The following is an 18,946-nucleotide window of genomic DNA, read 5'->3' as shown; positions in this document are numbered from 1 at the left end:
GAGTTAGAGGAAAGAGTGGGAAACCAACACATCAAAGGAGCCTAGAGACTACTATGAATCTGCAACTTTTATAGAAACCACCAAGGGAAAATGCAGTGTGCTAAGAGAATATGATAAAGGGGTTTGACCTAATCAGAGAGGTCAAGGAGGGATTCCCTGAGGAAGTGACACCAGCTGAAATCTAACAGACAAGTAGCATATATTTCAGGCAATGTTCCTGGGACAAGAACGAACAGAAGATTAACTGCAGGGAAACAGGGGCATGTGGTACATTAGACAGGAGCATGTTGTACCTTAGAAGGAACGAGAATGATTAGAATGGAGCAAATGGCCAACGCTTTCAAATGCTGAGAAGTCAAGCACAGTGAAGACTGAAAATGCCCATTGGCTTTGGAAAAGTAGAGATGACAGGGGATGTTAGGAAAAGCTGTAGCGATGGAATGATGGTGACAGCAATTGGAGAAATTTCATTTCTTAATCAGGAACTTACTCTGCAATCTTCTCCAACTGCTGTTGGAGCTACTGAGTGTAGACAAGGCCTTAAAGAGAGAATGTTGTAGCTTCCAGGAGATAAGGCATTAAAGATTTTTGTTGTTTGTTTTAATGAGTTAATTTTATGAATTTGTTTGAAAATGTGGTAATTATCAGGAAAATAAGCAGATTTACATGCAGTTGTAAGAAATAATGCAGATATATCCCATGCACCCTTTATCCAGTTTTCTCCAGGTGTAAAAACTGCAAAACTACAATCTGTTATCACAATCAGAATACTGATACAGTCAAGATACAAAACAGTTCATCTCTAAAAGGATTCTTCATGGTGCTCTTTATGGCCATATGTGGCCACTGTTGATATACAGAAACACAATGAATACTTGTATATTAATCTTGTATCCTGAGACTGGGTTGAACTCACTTATTAGTTATGGGATTTGTGTGTGTGTATATTCCGTAATTGTCTATGCAAATAGTCATGTCATCTGCAAATAAAGACAATTTTATTTCTTCCCTTCTGGTATGTACGTCTTTTTTCCCCTCTATATTTCTGCTTTTATTTATTTATTTATTTATTTATTTATTTATTTATTTTAGGGAGTCTTGCTCTGTTGCCCAGGCTGGAGTGCAGTGTTGCGATCTTGGTTCACTGCAACCTCCACCTCCTGAGTCCAAGCGATTCTCCTGCCTCAGCCTCCCAAGTAACTGGGACTACAGGTGTTCACCACCACACCTGGCTAATTTTTGTATTTTTAGTAGAGATGGGGTTTCACCATATTGGTCAGGCTGATCTTGAACTCCTGACCTCGTGATCCACCCTCCTTGACCTTCCAAAGTGCTGGGATTACAGGCATGAGTCTCTACGCCCAGCCTCCCTATACTTCTTTATTAAATGAGCTAGAACTTCCACAGATATGTTGAATAGAGGGTGAGAGTGGAAATTCTTGCCTTGTTTCTGAACAACAGAGGAGAAGCAATCAGGCTTTTATGATTAGGTAGCAACAGGTTTTTTCATAGGTAATCTTTTGTCAGGTTGAGGAAGTTCCTTTCAATTACTAGTTTTCTGGTAGTTCTTCATTATGAATGAATGGTGAATTTATTAAACAACTTTTTCTACATCAATTAATATGATTATATAGTTTTTCTTTAGCCTATTAATATGGTAGATTACCTTGATCAATTTTCAGATATTGAAGCAGCCTTGTACCTCTGGTATAAATTCCACTTGGTCAGTGTATAATTCCTTTTATATATTATTGAATTGTTGAATTCAAAATATTTGCTAATATTTTGTCAAGAATTCTCGTATCTGTCTATATGCTTATGAAGGACATTCGTTTGTAGTATTTTTTTTTTTTTTTTTTTTTTTGCCTTTGACTTATTATTAGGGCAATACAAGCTTCATTAAATGATTAAGAGAGTGTTTCCTCCTCTTCTATTTTCTGAAAGAGATTGTGCAGAAATGGTGTTGATTCTCCTTTAAACATTGGTAGATAGCACACGGGATACAGAAATATCAAACACCCCCGCCTCCTCTTCTATTTTAAACATTGGTAGAGTTTTCCAGTAAAATCATCAGTGTCTGGAGATTTCTTATTGGGAGTCTATTTAATTACATATTGGATTTTCTTAATAGTAATAAGGCTATTCTAGTAATTTATTTCTCATTTGGTGAGTTTATGGTTTTTGAGGAATTAGTCCATTTCATCTTTATCTGTCAAATTTATGTGTGTTGAGTTTCTCATAGTATTCCCTTATTATGCTTTTGATGTCTGCAGGTCGTTAGTGATACCTCCTGTTTCATGTGTGGTACTGGTAATCTGTGTTTTCTCTCTCTTTTCTTTGCCAGGCTTATAGAGGTTTGTCCATTTTATTTATCTTTTCAAAGAACAAGTTTTTTTTGTTTCATTAATTGTCTATGTTTTTATGTTTTCAATGTTATTGATTCCTGCTCTTACCTTTATTATTCCTTCCTGATTTTAGGTATATTTTGTTCCTCTTTTCCTAGGATCTTGAGATAGGAGCTTATATTCTTGATTTGAGTTTCCCTTTTTTCTAATATATCTATTCAGTGCTATAAATTTCCCTCTCAGAACTGCTTTAGTTGTGTCCTCTGACATTTTATATGATGTACTTTCTTTTTCAATCAGTTTGAGATATATACACACAGAGACGTGTGTGTGTGTGTGTGTGTGTGTGTGCGCGCGCGCGCACGCGCGCGCGTTCCTGGATATTTCCTATTTGACCCATGGATTATTTAGATGTATATTGATTAGATTCCAATTGTTTGGGGATTTTCCTGTTAACTCTTCGTAATTTTTAGTTTGAAAATACTGTGGTCTTAAAATAGACTTTGCATGACTTCAAATATTTTTAAATTAGTTGAAGTTTGCTTTGTGGCCCAGGTTTTGGTTTATCTTGATAATTATTCTGTGGGCATTTAAAAAGAATGTGTATTCTGCAGCTGTCGAGAATAGTGTTCTATAAATGTCAATTAAATCTTGTTGGTTGACGATGTCAAGTTTTTCTACATCTTCACTGATTTTCTGTCTGTTGTTCTATCAATATTAAGAGGGGAGTGTATCTAATGATAACCTGAAATATGTAACTAGAATGCATAGGCACAAATCATATCAGAAGCCAAAATGTAGAATGGACATCGGTCAACATAACATATTTGTGCATGAGCTGAATATCAGCCTTAAAGATGACACTTCGATAAGTACTAAATAACTAGATTCGATAAAATGTAATGACCAGTAGAGTGTGAGATGCAAGGAAAATGAACTTAAGAATCATTCACAGATTCTCAGTTTGCATTACTGCATGAATGGAGGTAACATTACCAGAAACACAGAGTGCGCTGAAGGAAATATGGTTTGTAGGGTGGGGTGGAGATACAGAACTCAGTTCATGTCATCTTGAGCATAAGATGTGTACAGACTATTCAGAGATGTCTAGCAATAGGTTAGTACTCAGCAGGAAAGCCAGATATAAAAAGGGGACTTAGGAGCCATGATTTAATTAATGGTCTTCAAATATAACTGCTTGGAGATTATCCAGGAAACGTAAGCAGAGTAAGAAAATAGAGCAAAGACTATGATCCTGCTAAACTCTAATGTTTAGGACCAAAGTGAAAGAAACAAAGAGAAGAAAAGAAGAACAAGCTGTCAGGATGGAAGGAAGAAAACGAGGAGTAGAGTTTAATTCAGTTCCACAAGTATTTGTTAATTGTGTAGTATGTGCTATGCACTGTGCTGTGAAACTGGCTTTTATCCTCTTCTAGATGATAGCCTCTTCTAGATATAAACGTATCATTTCAGTACAGTGTGGCCAGCTCAGTGACAGACATATGCTCGAAAGCAACAGGACCACAGAAAGAGGCACTGCACACGGCCCAAGATCGTGAGAGGAAACTTTCAAGACATGGTAACATCTAAGCAGAGTCTACAAGGAGAGTAGGAGTTAACAAGAAAGGAAATAAGGAGGAAAGTCATACCAGATAAAAGAAACAACATGAACATTAGCAAAGGAGCGTGGAGCTCAACAGAGAGGAAAGGATCACCTAAAGGAATGGTCAGCAGGGCTGAACTCTAGTAAGAGAAAAAATAAAATCAGATTAAAGAAGGCCCTTTGACTTTGTCACTTATGAAGTCACTGGTGACCCCATCTGCAGCAGTTTCTATAAAATGAAGTGAGCATAAATCAGACTACAGTGAGATAAGGAGTGACTGAAAGAACATGAGGTTCAGGAATGTGGGCAGGATATTTTTTCAAGGAACTTAGTGGAGAAGAAAATAAAGATGGCATAGCTGATGCAGCCATAAAAAAGGATGAGTTCATGTCCTTTGTAGGGACATGGATGAAGCTGGAAACCATTATTCTCAGCAAATTATCACAAGGACAGAAAACCAAACACTGCATGTTCTCACTCATAAGTGGGAATTTAACAATGAGAACACTTGGACACAGGAAGGGGAACATCACATACCGGGGCCTGTCATGGGGTCAAGGGGAGGGGGTAGGGATAGTATTAGGAGATATATCTAATGTAAATGACCAGTTAACGGGTGCAGCACACCATCATGGCATATGTATACATATGTAACAAACCTGCACGTTGTGCACATGTACCCTAGAACTTAAAGTATAATTTTTAAAAAAAGAAAAAAAAAGAATGTAATATATTGCCTGGCATATAATAAGTGTTATGCAAATGTTTGTTAAATAAATAAAAGGAAAGATCTGAAAAAAGAAAAAACTTGATGGCATAGCTAGAAGTAGACAAAGGTCTAAAAGACTTGGTTTTATGATCAGAGAAAGTTAAAGACATTTATAAGTTATAGAAAACAAGCCAGAGTGCAGAGAAAAGGTTTTAAATTGTAGCTTACTTCAGTCAATTATTCACACAACAAATATTTATAGAGCATCTACACTCCACTTGACCAAATCATTCCAACATAGAAACAAACAAACAACCCTCCATCACAGTGTTAATATCATGTTTTAAATAAAATTGAGAAACAATGAAAGCCCATGGTAAATAGTGCAAAACATGTATGTATCTCAATTCTAAAGCAGCTTAATACTTATAACCACAAATATGTTAGCATCTTTGGCTTTGTCATATTTATGTAAGCAGTGCCACAATTCAATATAAATATTCAGTATAGAGGTTTAATTTGTTTACTTCAGGAGAAATGATTTTAATTAAAAAATTATATTACAAAGACAATGGTATGAAATGATTTGTCAAGATGATTTTGTTTTAATTATTACAAATACCTAAATGCACATTCAGTATGCAAGATATAAAAGCACTATACAAAAGATGTAGAGTAGTATATGAATTCCCAAAAGCATATCAAGTCTGCAAGATATAAAAGCATGATACAAAAGTATAGGGTAGTATATGACTGTTTAATACTTGTGTCAAAGTCAACCTTAATATTTCTTAGCATTGAGACAGAAAACCAGCCAGTTAAAAATGAAAGAACACAAATGGTCTTTAAGTGATGATGAGGCCTGGAGTATTCCAGAAAGATTGAGAATAGCCTCTCATGTTTTCAAATTCATTGACTTGCAGAAATTTAAGACTGCAAATTAACTTGAAATCATTTAATACTATTCTCCACACCCCACATATAAAATTCCCTTTACTTCACAATCCTTGTCTGGTATTGACAGAACACTTATGTGAAAGAGAGCCTTATATTTGAGAAGTTGTCCATTTGTTCTACTGCCAAGCATTTAAATTTGTCTCTGATTATTCACCAAATATAACCCTCTGTAACTCTGCATTACAAGACTACATAATTTACATGTAGCAACTTTTTAAACATCAAAATATTATTATAGTATCTGCACATTAAGTGTATTATTTGTCAGACTAGTCATTCCTAATTCCTTCTTTTTTTTTTTTTTTTTTTTTTTTTTTTTGAGATAGAGTCTCTCTCTGTCACCCAGACTGGAGTGCAGTGGTGCAATCTCTGCTCACTGCAACTTCCGCCTTCCAAGTTCAAGTGATTCTCCTGCCTCAGCCTCCTGAATAGCTGGGATTACAAACATGCACCACCATGTCCGGCTAATTTTTGCATTTTTAGTAGAGACCGGGCTTCACCACGTTTGGCAGGCTGGTCTCGAACTCCTGACCTCAAGTGATCCACTTGCCTTGGCCTCCCAAAGTGCTGGGATTATGGGCGTAAGCCAATGCGCCCAGCCCACCTCTTTCTTGTATATATTATTTTCATGCTACTCCGTTATTTCAGATCCTTGCTTTTTTTGTTGTTTTTTTGTTTTGTTTTTTTTGAGGTGGAGTCTCGCTCTGTTGCCCAGGCTGGAGTGCAGTGATGCAATCTCAGCTCACTGCAAGTTCTGCCTCCCAGGTTCAAGCCATTCTCCTGCCTCAGTCTCCAGAGTAGCTGGCACTACAGGTGCCCAACGCCACACCCGGCTAATTTTTTTTTTTTTTTTTGTATTTTTAGTAGAGATGGAGTTTCACTGTGTTAGGATGGTCTCGATCTCCTGACCTTGTGATCTGCCTGCCTCGGCCTCCCAAAGTGCTGGGATTACAGGCGTAAGCCACCACGCCCAGCCTTTCAGATGCTTTCTAGTAATTTAGTGATTTTTTTTTATCATCTCAGTTAAACTGCATACAAATTTTCAAATGTGGAAAAGTAAAGTAAGATTATATCATTGCACATGGTGAGTAATTTTTAAAAACAGTCCTACCAACAGCTCATGTTTAAGTTATGGACGCTATAATACCCAGAGATTTGACTACATAAACTACACCAACCCAAGTTTTCCCTATTTCATTTCTGTACTTTTTAATTTAAATATGAAACTGTAAAGATTTATGTATTTTTCCATCTTGTTAAATTTATCCCAAAAGTCCAAGGTCATTTTGAAAGATAATTTAGCAAACTACCATATTAGTTATCCCTCCAAGACTTCGATCTTCTACAGATCTGATAGGTATGTTATTCTAAGTCTTTATACAAGACATTGATAAAGGTCAATGGAATAGGCAAATAAAGGACATTTTCTGTACACAAAGAAATCTTCTTCCTAGGTGACACTGATATATTCATCGAATTTTTAAACAGTTATTTATTCAGCTATAAATCTGGTCAGTCTATATTCCTATGCGTTATACACAGAGCTTTATTAGAAATCAAGGAAAGTTATTTATTTAAAATTGAAACAACATGACTTTGGAAATCCATGAATCCTATGAAAATAAAAAAAGTGAATCTACAGTGCTTGCCTTGTGACAATTATTTTCTAGGACTCTAAAATCAGTATCAGTTTGCTGGTAATTTCTAGAAATCTGTTAGGGATAGATATAAAGCTTGTTTTTGTATGTTCTTCAGAATTTAATTCTGACTGTTCAACAAAATTAAAATAACTGGCTAATATTTCCTACATATTCCTTTCTCTTTTGAAATTATATTTTTAACTGGAAGAAGATAATAATAATGTCCCCTGCCCTACCCCAATTTTTCTGATCCTACTCAGGACTGCTTCATGAACAGTTTTAATAAAATAAATAGTATCTATATGTGGTATTAATTTTACTTTATTACCTCATATAAAACTGTTGTGTTCCCATGGAGAAGAGGTCCATAGCAGATATAGGAATGTCCAACAACCCAGCCTAAGTCAGAAGCTGCCCACCACACCTAAAAAATAAGATAATAAAATGCATATATTTTATTCAGAGAATGTCATGTAATGTGAATTTAAAACCACGATTACCTCTCCAGGTTGAAGTCCATATATGGAAGACATTGACCAGTTTAGCATGACAGCATATCCCCCAGTGGGTCTAACCACACCCTAAGGAGAGAAAAAGTGAAGTTAAAATCAATAAACAATGTGTAAAAACACTCTCTATCTTCATAGCATCCACTTTAAAAGTTCCTGGTCAAAAGTATTTTATATATTAGCTACAAGTTACTTTGGCTTTTATAAAATTATCTTTGTATCATTATTTCTTTGGGTCTTTTAATAGTCACCACAAAATAATTGTCCTCATTAGTGCCATTTTTAGAATCCATTCTCACATTATTAGTCTTCTAAAGAAAACATGATTTCACAAAATTACATGCGATACAAACTTTTCTAATAGCACCACACATTATCAACACTACATTTTCAGACGTATTTCCAGAACAAAAATTAGTGCGAAGAAAGGTAAAATGTAGTTATATGCCTCAAATACAGACTAACGTAAGGACCTCTGTTTCTTAAGATGATTAAATAATAATAGCTGCTTAGAGGAAACAAAGTCATAATGTAACTGGAATCTCATTGCAACACTTCACTGAGGGTCATGCAAGCACACTTTAAAGCTAGCAATTCTTTCATTATGAACTCTAGAACTCTTAGGGATGAATTCCAGTGAATTGAATTTAGATTAAAAGATTTGTCTTATATTGCATTTTGGACAAAAGTAGGGATCGTTATATCATTGTAGTACAGTTTTCACAAATCAGTTTCAAGTAGTTTTCCCCAACACTGGGAACATATTCAACCTCAATACAAGACTAATATTTGAACACTGGATACAAATGTCACCATAAATAAGAACTAATAGTAAATTTAATAATTAAGTTCATGTATTGTTTTAAAAAACGTTAATTGTCATTGGCTCAGTAAGACATAACCGAGTGAATACTCAGAATGAGTCGGTGAACACCTGCTGAGAGATAGAAGGTATATTCCACTCACATGTATTTTGAAGCATCTTTTAGTACAACAATTATAACTGCTCTATGCGAAGAAAAAAAAAGTGTTTTTTTTTTGTTTGTTTGTTTTTTTGTTTGTTTTTGTTTTTTTTTTTTTTTTTGGAGGCGGAGTCTTCACTCTGTCACCCAGGCTGGAGTGCAGTGGCTCGATCTCGGCTCACTGCAAGCTCCGCCTCCCGGGTTAGCGCCATTCTCCTGCCTCAGCCTCCCGAGTAGCTGGGACTACAGGCACCCGCCACCGCGCCCGGCTAATTTTTTTTTTGTATTTTAGTAGAAACGGGGTTTCACCGTGTTAGCCAGGATGGTCTCGATCTCCTGACCTCGTGATCCGCCCGCCTCGGCCTCCCAAAGTGCAGGGATTACAGGCGTGAGCCACCGCGCCCGGCCAAAAGTGTTTTTTATGAAAGGGCAAACATGGATCTAATCAATAACTGTGCTATTAATTATGCTTTTTTGGCATAGCGCTGCACCTTAACACACATACACAACTCAGGAAAATGAAGCAGAAATTGACTTTCCATTAGTTACTAAAATTGCTGCTCTCCTCAGGTGCCACTAATAAAACATAGGTATCATGCTGTGGAACATTATTTTATTCACCAGTAACAACACCTGGTCTCTTAGCAAATATCAGATGCAACTTTGTTGGTATTTGAGAGCTATTTTCTAGGTCGTATGACATGGTTAGCATGCAGCTGGCCCTCTTGATCTCCATGGGAACATTAGACATTCTAAGTCCCATGCCAGTAGGTTTTACACATGCACTTTCCCATGTAAATGAAACAGTTATTTTCCCACTGTATCCTATCCTATCTCCAATGCACTTTGCTAGTTTGTTCTATTGAGATCTTTTCCTATGGCTCAACAGATTGATTGAATCTGATATTAATCAAACTGCAAACACTTTATAAAAACTATTCATTTTACAGGCTAGAAAAAGTCGTTTTTTGTAGACAATACACTGTCCATGTGTTATGACAGATGGTGATACTTAATATCAGTAATAATTTCACTTAAAAATGTTTTAAAATTTTCTCTCCATCCTACATGTCCCTGCATTTAGAACCCATTTTTATCAGTAACTCTAAATATTATTATAACTAGGTAAATGTTTAGACCATATGGTACAGAGGGTAAGATGCATTGACTAGAAATGATGACAAGAAATAAAAGGCGAGGGAAGACATAACTGAGTAGTAATTCAATTGTAAAACCTGAAAGATAAATGTAAAGGATAAGTTGTCAAATTTCTATTTACCTCTCAGATGAATACTTCTTCAAACGACATTTACCAATGTCACTCTGTCTGTAAATTAGTGAATACTTAAACCCATCCGACCAAAAAAAGAGACTTAAAAATGAGACCATGCATGAAAAAGCATTTGAAGTGGTAAAGGCTAAAATTGAATATCTCATTAACAATATTATTTCCTTAGTTCTAGCAATTATTGCTTTATATTTTACCCTGTGCTCCTATCAGTCAAAAGGCATAAATGTCAAAATAATTAGAGGTTGTCATCAAAGATTCTCATTTAAAACAATTAAAATGAAGCTGAAGGGGTGAGAAGAGCCATAATTTATGTTTTTCATTAGTCATTGATACCCACTTACTTTTATTTTTTAAAGAATGAGTATCCAAATTTTAATCAAGCATCTTTTTACCATTTATTAATCTAGACTCTAGATCTGCAATTTGGTCTTGTCTCCCAAATGCTCAGATAATACAGTTTCAAATTTCTGGGTATTTGATATGGTGCAGAATAAAGAAACACGTAGTTTCATATTCTCCAGGTTTACCTTTTATAAGAGGTTTGAAAGCACAAAAACACAAAGGTTACATTTCAAGAGAATTTCTTTAGCATAAATATTAATTTGTGACAAAAATAAGATGATAAAGCATTTTTGTTTCCTGTTTATAATCACATTATCCAGGTAATGATAATTAAAATGCAAAAGAGAAACACCATTCAACCTCTGAAAACACATAAATTACGCTCCAGAAAACAAATCATTATACTATAACTAAGCAAATTTTGTTGGAAACTAAAAATATCACTTTTACAGTAGTAGATCTGAATATGAAGTAAAAATACTCAACACCAATGCTTACCTCTAAAACACAAACCTTCTTCATTTTAGTCTTTTGAATCTCGATTATTTATTATTACCTTCTATATGTGCTTTTTTCTTTTCCTTTGAGAGGGAGTCTTGCTCTGTCACCCAGGCTGGAGTGCAGTGGCGTGATCTCGCTCACTGCAACCCCCGCCTCCCAGGTTCAAGCGATTCTCCTGCCTCAGCCTCCCAAGTAGTTGGGACTACACAGGCATGCCACCATGCTCAGCTAATTTTTTTTTTTTTCAGTAGAGACAGGGTTTCACCGTGCTAGCCAGGATGGTCTCTATCTCCGGACCTCGTGATCTGCCCTCCTTGGCCTCCCAAAGTGCTGGGATTACAGGCATGATGCACCACGCCCGGCCTCTCTATGTATTTATACTCTACCTACCTTAAAAGTCAAGTCATTAGATGATCTAATATATTCTCATAAATACCCTGTAACCTGCCAATATGCTGTTCTGATCTTCTGGTAGGATCAGTCATAATTCTTAAAGATGTCTGGGGAACTTGAAAATATCCAGATGGGACTAGCACTCTGTGTCCTGAATAAAGACATGAAAGTGAATCCTATCTCAGAAATAGGAATGGAAGCAATATGCAAGTGCTCTCTTTTGGGACGGGGGCACAAATGTAATGTTCATGGTATTTTAAAAATTCAATCAGTGCAAGTAAAAGTAAAGGCTGAATATTAGTTTCTCAGAAATGGTACCACAAAGTTATCACAGATAGTTCTTCATAATTTCCAGCTTACTATGCTACTTTTGAAGACAAGTAAAGTCAAAGACTGCCATAAATGGGGCCATTAAAGTAAAACAGAAAACATGTTAGTATAAATGTTGTATGCAGTTTTGGTTGCCACAACTTGAAAAAGAAAAATACAATTGCAACGACAGGTGTTGTAGAAGAGGAGGGAAGCCTGAAATGTGTGGTAAGATTAAGAATTTGGGGCCAGGCGTGGTGGCTCAAGCCTGTAATCCCAGCACTTTGGGAGGCCGAGACGGGCGGATCACGAGGTCAGGAGATCGAAACCATCCTGGCTAACACGGTGAAATCCTGTCTCTACTAAAAAATACAAAAAAACTAGCCGGGCAAGGTGGCGGGCGCCTGTAGTCCCAGCTACTCGGGAGGCTGAGGCAGGAGAATGGCCTGAACCCGGGAGGCGGAGCTTGCAGTGAGCTGAGATCCGTCCACTGCACTCCAGCCTGGGCGACAGAGCAAGACTCCATCTCAAAAAAAAAGAATTTGGGATTCTTCATTGTAAAAATGTAAGCTTTTCTTTTTTTTTAAATGGTCTTTGAATATCTGAGAGGCACATCCCGAAATACTGAGAGTAGAAAAGTTTAGAGTACATGACAAAACTTCCTATTTCTTACATTAAGTCCCTCTATCATTTATTTTGTAATAAAGAATCATACAAGGCAAATATATATATATTTACATATGTAAAATGTCTATTCACATACACACATGTAAATATATGCATGTATACATGCATGTGTACATATTTATATCCTTACATATATGTGTGTATGTATATCTGTGTGTGTGTTTGTATGTGTGTGTGTGTGTGTCAATTCAGTCTGACAAGAAACAATAGAGGGGGAAAATAAATTTTACTTGAAGGAAAGAAAAGAAACCCATCACCAAATGATGGCAGGTGTCAGAGAAAAAAATGAATCGTTCTGATTGTTTAAAAAATCTAACACATCAGCACTAAACCTTGTTTTGGTCGTGGTTTGACAGATGGCACCCCCTATTTCTAGAGTAAGCCTCCACCCCTTTTCTAAACCTGATGAACTCTAATGTCTTCACCAGGAGTACTTCAAGACGTTGCAAAAATACCACCTTTTCTGGGAACTTTCACCCCATCCTATTATTTGTGTCAAATGTCTTTCAGGTCCTCTTTCACAGCCCTCAGGGCCTGCAAACCTCATCAGAGAACTGATATCCCCACCTGATGCTGTGCCTTCTCCACCACTTTGAGCACAACACCTTTGTGTCTGGGGTAGAATAGGCATTTAATACATTTGTTGACTGTCTAAATGAATGAACAGTTGAGTGTATAAATCCATATGAACAATACAATTATGTTAACAAATACTCTTTGTTCAGTAGAAACCCTTGACACTTGTAGAATTTAGTGAACCTTGAATCTTCTTAGAAGGCGTAAAATGTTTCCATTTGGGATATTTCATCAAACATGAAATATCTTGATATAGGTTTTCAGATGATTCTGAAGCTATGTCCATGGAGGATATTTTGGCAGTTGTATAATTTTTTGTCGATCTGAACAACTGTGAGCTAAGGGGCAAAGGTGCAACCAGTTCAGCACTTTAACTGAAAGAGCGTACCACAGATTAAACAAAAAAGGTCACTGCTCTTTTATATTTGACTTTCATTCTCCTTTTTTTTTTTTTCCTAGGGCAGGAAATAGTATTAAGTCACTTAAACAGGAATAAAGTTACATAAATTTTGTAAGTCCACATCAGGACAAAAGGTCTTATCTACCACTTTCTTGTCATGTTTTCTTTTCAATCTTTTCCTTTTGATTTCTTTCCCCTTGTTTTCTTTTGACACTGAACTTTTCTTCTTTCTTTTTTTTTTTTTCGTTATCACGATCCCTTTATGATATCAAACCGAATAAGATGCATATTACGATCACTAAATCTCCCATACCTGAAAGGCCATCTCATCCAGATGAGGGATTCTTTTATCATGTAGTGCTTTGAACTATCTCAAAGATAGGCACCCAAACCAAACAGAATAGAAGCCCACAACAAAACAGAAATGTATGCAAAGAAGCTCAGATGTGGTTGCTGGAATATTTACAGCAGCTAACAGATTAACCTGTCATACAGCAACTTGACAACTCCAGAGTTGGCAAATGCCGATATGCAAATATGCCCTAAATATATCTACAAATTCTAACCAAAGAACAGACTGCCTTATGTGTGTTTTATATTTGAGAAACAAGCATTTTTAGGCAGAAGAGTTTTTTTATGAGCTCACAACATTATTTTTCCTCATGAAGATCAGGAATTGAGGAAACAAACCATATGATGACATCATATTTATATCTAAATGCTTCATTAATGCATGTGTGTTTATTTTTCCTATACTTACATTCTGTGGATCCCAACATTAAGATTTTAGGTACTATTAATCCTGATTATACCTATGAAAAATGAAATGAGAATGGTATGAATAAGGTGGTGTCCAAGAAGCTGACTTACTAGAGAAGTAAGAGATCATTCAACAAATATTCTGAGGCTCTACATGGGTCAAATTTTAATGTTAGTGCTACAGTGGATCCAAAAAGGAAAATGTATATTCTAAGACCTCAGAGGACATTCGTTGTTAAAAAGGTAAATTAATAAAAACTAATATGTATAAGATAGGTTAAAATAAGTGCCATAAAAACTAATATGTATAAGATAGGTTAAAATAAGTGCCATAAAAACTAATATGTATAAGATAGGTTAAAATAAGTGCCACAAAAGTCTGTTGGTAATGTAAAATTTAAAGCAATTTCAATTCTAAAGTCCACTGGAGGGAAGAGAGATTTAAAGAGATAACTACCTTCTTTTGCCATTCTGTATGTGTTAACTTTGCAAAGCCCACTCACTCACACAATTTAATCACCAGTCCTGTACCCCAATAACCTACAAGGGTCTATCTCCAACCGCATATGTATAACTCTTGGGCTGAGACTCTCATTACCAACTCTTGACTGGGCATCTTCGTGTTAAATGTCCTGAAGACACATCATGCTCAGCATGTTAAAGACTTTTAGTTTCCCTAGGCTCAAACAAACCATCCTTCTGATTCTATTTCAATGAATATTCAAAAGCACCCTCATATGTTCTCACATTCAAAGTCTTAGACTTCTAACTTTGAACCAAATCTGATTCCTCCCTATTAGGTATGCTGTCCTATGTAAACTCCCAAACTAATTAAACAGCCTGAAAACTAATCTCTTTGTCTCCATTGCGTGTAGTCAACTATCTTCCCAACTAAATGACCACCTTCTATCTTGCATCACCTGTGTTCATACCTGGTTCAATCCCACTAGACTAGAAGGACTGTACTTTACTCATAGCTGTATCTGTTCTAGCACAGGATGAGCACTCCATATAAACACATTAAATTGAGTCAAATTCAATGTGGGTGCAGAAATCTCCACACAATTCAAGCCCTCTCAAATTTATTGAAATAGATTGTCTTCAGGATGGTACATCAGGAGGAAAATGAGAACGATAGAAATATCAAAGGATCTTCCATTTAGGCACTGAAAGGAATCCAGAAAAGAACCTCTCAGAGAAAACCTGCGCTAGGCGCAGTGGCTCGTAATCCCAGCACTTTGGGAGGCCGCGGTGGATGTATCGCAAGGTCAGGAGATCACGACCATCCTGGCTAACACAGTGAAACCCCGTGTCTACTAAAAATACAAAAAATTAGCCGGGCATGGTGGCAGGTGCAGGTAGTCCCAGCTGCTCGAGAGGCTGAGGCAGGAGAATGGCATGAACCTGGGAGGTGGAGCTTGCAGTGAGCCAGCCTGGGCAACAGAGCAAGACTCACTCTCAAAAAAAAAAAAAAAAAAAAAGAAAGAAAGAAAGAAAAGAAAGGAAAAACCTGTAGTAGCTAGGGTCCTTCCTTATTTGGAACCACTTTTCAATCTAATACTCTGTGTATTGCTTTTATTTTATTTCTACTACACTGGCAAGTCAGCTTTTAATTTCTGAAAACCTTTTCTTCTGCCCATCCCATGAGATCCTACTCCAGGTCACAGTGAATTTCAGTGACTTAAAGTCTTGAGGTAGCACAAATGTTCTTATAAGATTTCTTCAGGCTTTTAAAAAACTAAATTTTAAAAAATTAAGTTATACTGTGTTTTCAGGGTCAGGAGTTTTCTCTCATGTTGATACGTTTTTATTAGATCATAACTTTTCTGAGTTCTCTTTTATTTTATAGCCAAATGTTCAGTTGGACTCCAGGTGGCTAGTGTGCAAGGCAGAATTGGAAAAAGTGGAGGTTAAGAATTATGTCCAGCAGATTATTTGGCATGCTTCAATAAATAAATCTTCCAATCTCCAATATGCAGAAATATTTTTCAAGTCACTCGAATTGTAACAAAATCATAAGGCTTCAATTCTACAATGAAACAAATATCTTCATGTGTGTGCATCTATGTATGATTTCAACAAAAATTTATTGAGCACCAACTACATACAAAGAACAATGGTAGACCAAAATATACTAAAACATGACCTGTGTCCTCAGAGAGAATATATTCCCCTACGAAAAGTGTTCCTTTTCACAAGCAAGGCTTACATGGAACATCTTAAATTTCCTTTTAAAAAGCTAACTAATCAAATAGAACCACTATTTTAAGATGATTAAGAGATGATGTTTTCAGAACACTGATGCTACAGTAATCTAACAGTAATGAAGAAGTCACTCTCCTCAAGGATAAGAATGATTATGAAAGTCCCTTCTCCTACTAAAATTCTACAATTCAGTGAATATTAAACCACCTAATAAAGATGAGTAAGGAAAATTATACTGTTATCCTTTATAAGGGTCTATGAAGAAACAGTGTTATTCGGAGATACCAGGCAAAAGTGGTATTTGTTGATATTTGACACATTAAATGAATATTGATGCTTTCAACTTTGCTTTGTAAAAACACGTTTCATGGTGAACAGATTTAAAAATCCTTGAATGTCTTCCATGCTGTAAATCAAATAGTTCAATACTTCGGATAAACTGCCTCTGTTCAAACTGCCTAGGTCAATTCTCAAAATCACATTCATAATAAAGAATTGAATTCCCCTAGATCAAAAAATCAATTCTATACTGCATGAAACTCATACCTCAATTTAAAAGAATAAAAATATCTTATTTGAAATATATTTTTATATAATGTTATTAAACCAATTGATATTCAATCAAACATCTACTAAAGCAATTGTATATTTCTAGCATTTGAGACAATTCTGGAAGAAATGAGAGCAAAATATTTGATGTTAAATAATAAATGTTTTTATATTTAGCACTAGGCACAAAATCTCTTTAAGATATAAAGTAACTGTGTCAGGTGAGATCACGCCACTGCACTCCAGACTGGGCACAGGAAAAAAAATAAAAGCAAATGAAGTAACTCTCTAAACTTCAAAGTAAAATCTGCAAACATTTCCAGTCAGTGATCAAACATTCTTGGTGCAAAGTAAATCTGCTGCTATAGATAGTTATCCCTAAGAGAGTGAGTACCTTAGGTAACCCCGTTGTGCCAGATGTGTAAAGAACATACAGTGGGTGTTCTGAAAGAACAGGAACACAGTCATGTGATTGGGCTTTTGCCATCTCTTCATCCCAGTCAAGGTCACGACCTGGAGCCAAAGGAACTGCCTCCTACACAGGAAAAATATAAGAGTATGTACTATAATAAGGAGATTAAATCAAGAGAACAAAAAGTAGCTAAATCTATGTAAGTCTGAGCATCTGACTGAAAATCTAAGCCTATAATGGCACTAAACATCAGATTTATGACTAAAAAGCTCAAGTTCATGATTCAACATAAATGTTTATAAAAAGTCCAAAGGTTTTATATTCACTTCACCTAAACTGACAAAAAAACATGTTTCATTTAAATCTAGAGATATCCTTTAGAAATTCAGTATAATGTAGTAATGTTTCCATCAATACTCATAGCTTAATTAACAAGGTTTCATGTTTTTATAGATGTATGTACACTAATAACTTTATAAACTAATTTTTATTTTCCATAGCCTATTTCTTTTACTTTGCATTTATCATCTTTACAATGATGTGTCAACTAAGCTAATAAATTTCTCTTCATACAATGGCCTTTAGGAGTAACACCACAGCTACCTTTCCAAATAAGAAAACATTAATTCTTCTTCAGGAGTAGGGAAGATTTCTACTACTGCTTTTTGAAGACTAAAATCCAGTATTGAAATTTAGTCAGAGTCTGTGATATATCCAAAATACGCTCCAAATTTTATTCCTTCTAGATCATTCATTATTGTGGGAGAAATATTTTTTTCCTTTTTTTTGTTTCAAGAACCAGGCTCTGTGTTGTAAACTTTGTGATAATAGAGTCATGAGTTAAACAGATACATCTTTAAAGAAATTAAACAGACTTCTTTAAAAACAGTGACAATGAAATGGCCAGATGGGTGAAAAGCAGGGAAGTGGCTGATGGAAAAGTTACTCTGATGGGGAATTACAACTATTTAAGTAAAGTTAATGCCCATTAAAAGTCTGGTTTTTTCTTAGATGTTAGCTGAGCTCAAGTTCACATATCAGGAAGTTTATAATTGGCGAACATGTTAGCATAAGCACAAGCAAAGTTATATAACACTCAATGAAAATTAATGAGATCTACTATCTAGAGATGTGTGTAACCATTTCATTAAAGTGATTCCTGAGATAAGCCCAAAGATTGAAAAATTTAGAAAAGACACTTCCATTTTCTAGGTTGCTTAATACATTAATCATGGTTGTAAAAACTGTTCATATATTTAAATAGGTACATTTACCAATTAATACTCCAAGATAACATCACAAATATGATGCCTGTATGAATAAACACATTTATAGCTAACACATTTATAGCTGAATTGAAGACCCTTCATCAAGTTGAAGTTTCAGGCCAAACTGCTTTCTCCAGCCCCACTCTGATAGGTACTGGCTCTGCCATTTAGATAAATAAAATAGTTGATTATGACCAAATTACATGTTTCCATTTCTTTTTATACAATGGATAAAAGTAACTAATTGCAAATTATCAAACTTTTGACAACACAGAGATCTATAAAAATCATCACACTGCAAAATAAAAACATCAATTAAGTGATCACAACAATAATTACAGGGTTGATAATTTTTATGGGCCTCTAATGAAATTAGGACTTCAATAAATGGTTATTCTTCAGGCTAAGAAACAGAGGTATGTGTAAAGGAGATCTGACAAATAAAGAGAGAAAACAAAACATTTTCACATATATGCATTTACTTCTATAGATATGTCTTTCCTAATTCTTATAATTCTTAAAAGGCAG

At 35.6% G+C, this 18,946-nt stretch overlaps 1 protein-coding gene across 1 annotated transcript in view; it reads right to left on the bottom strand.

Moving 5' to 3' along the window:
- Window positions 1-18,946, bottom strand: part of ACSS3 (acyl-CoA synthetase short chain family member 3) — a 181,992-nt gene that overhangs the window by 102,617 nt on the left and 60,429 nt on the right. Inside the window, exons 5-7 of the mRNA XM_008004125.3 lie at window positions 17,133-17,273; window positions 7,756-7,836; window positions 7,584-7,679 (exon numbers count right to left, since the gene is read on the bottom strand). Of these exons, the coding sequence (XP_008002316.2) occupies window positions 7,584-7,679; window positions 7,756-7,836; window positions 17,133-17,273 (318 nt within the window). The remainder of the gene's footprint in view (window positions 1-7,583; window positions 7,680-7,755; window positions 7,837-17,132; window positions 17,274-18,946) is intronic.

This window comes from Chlorocebus sabaeus, chromosome 11 (assembly GCF_047675955.1).
Source record: "Chlorocebus sabaeus isolate Y175 chromosome 11, mChlSab1.0.hap1, whole genome shotgun sequence".
NCBI classification, from domain to species: domain Eukaryota; kingdom Metazoa; phylum Chordata; class Mammalia; order Primates; family Cercopithecidae; genus Chlorocebus; species Chlorocebus sabaeus.
Note: the sequence above shows the minus strand (reverse complement) of the source record. Positions and strands in the feature narration are given on the sequence as shown.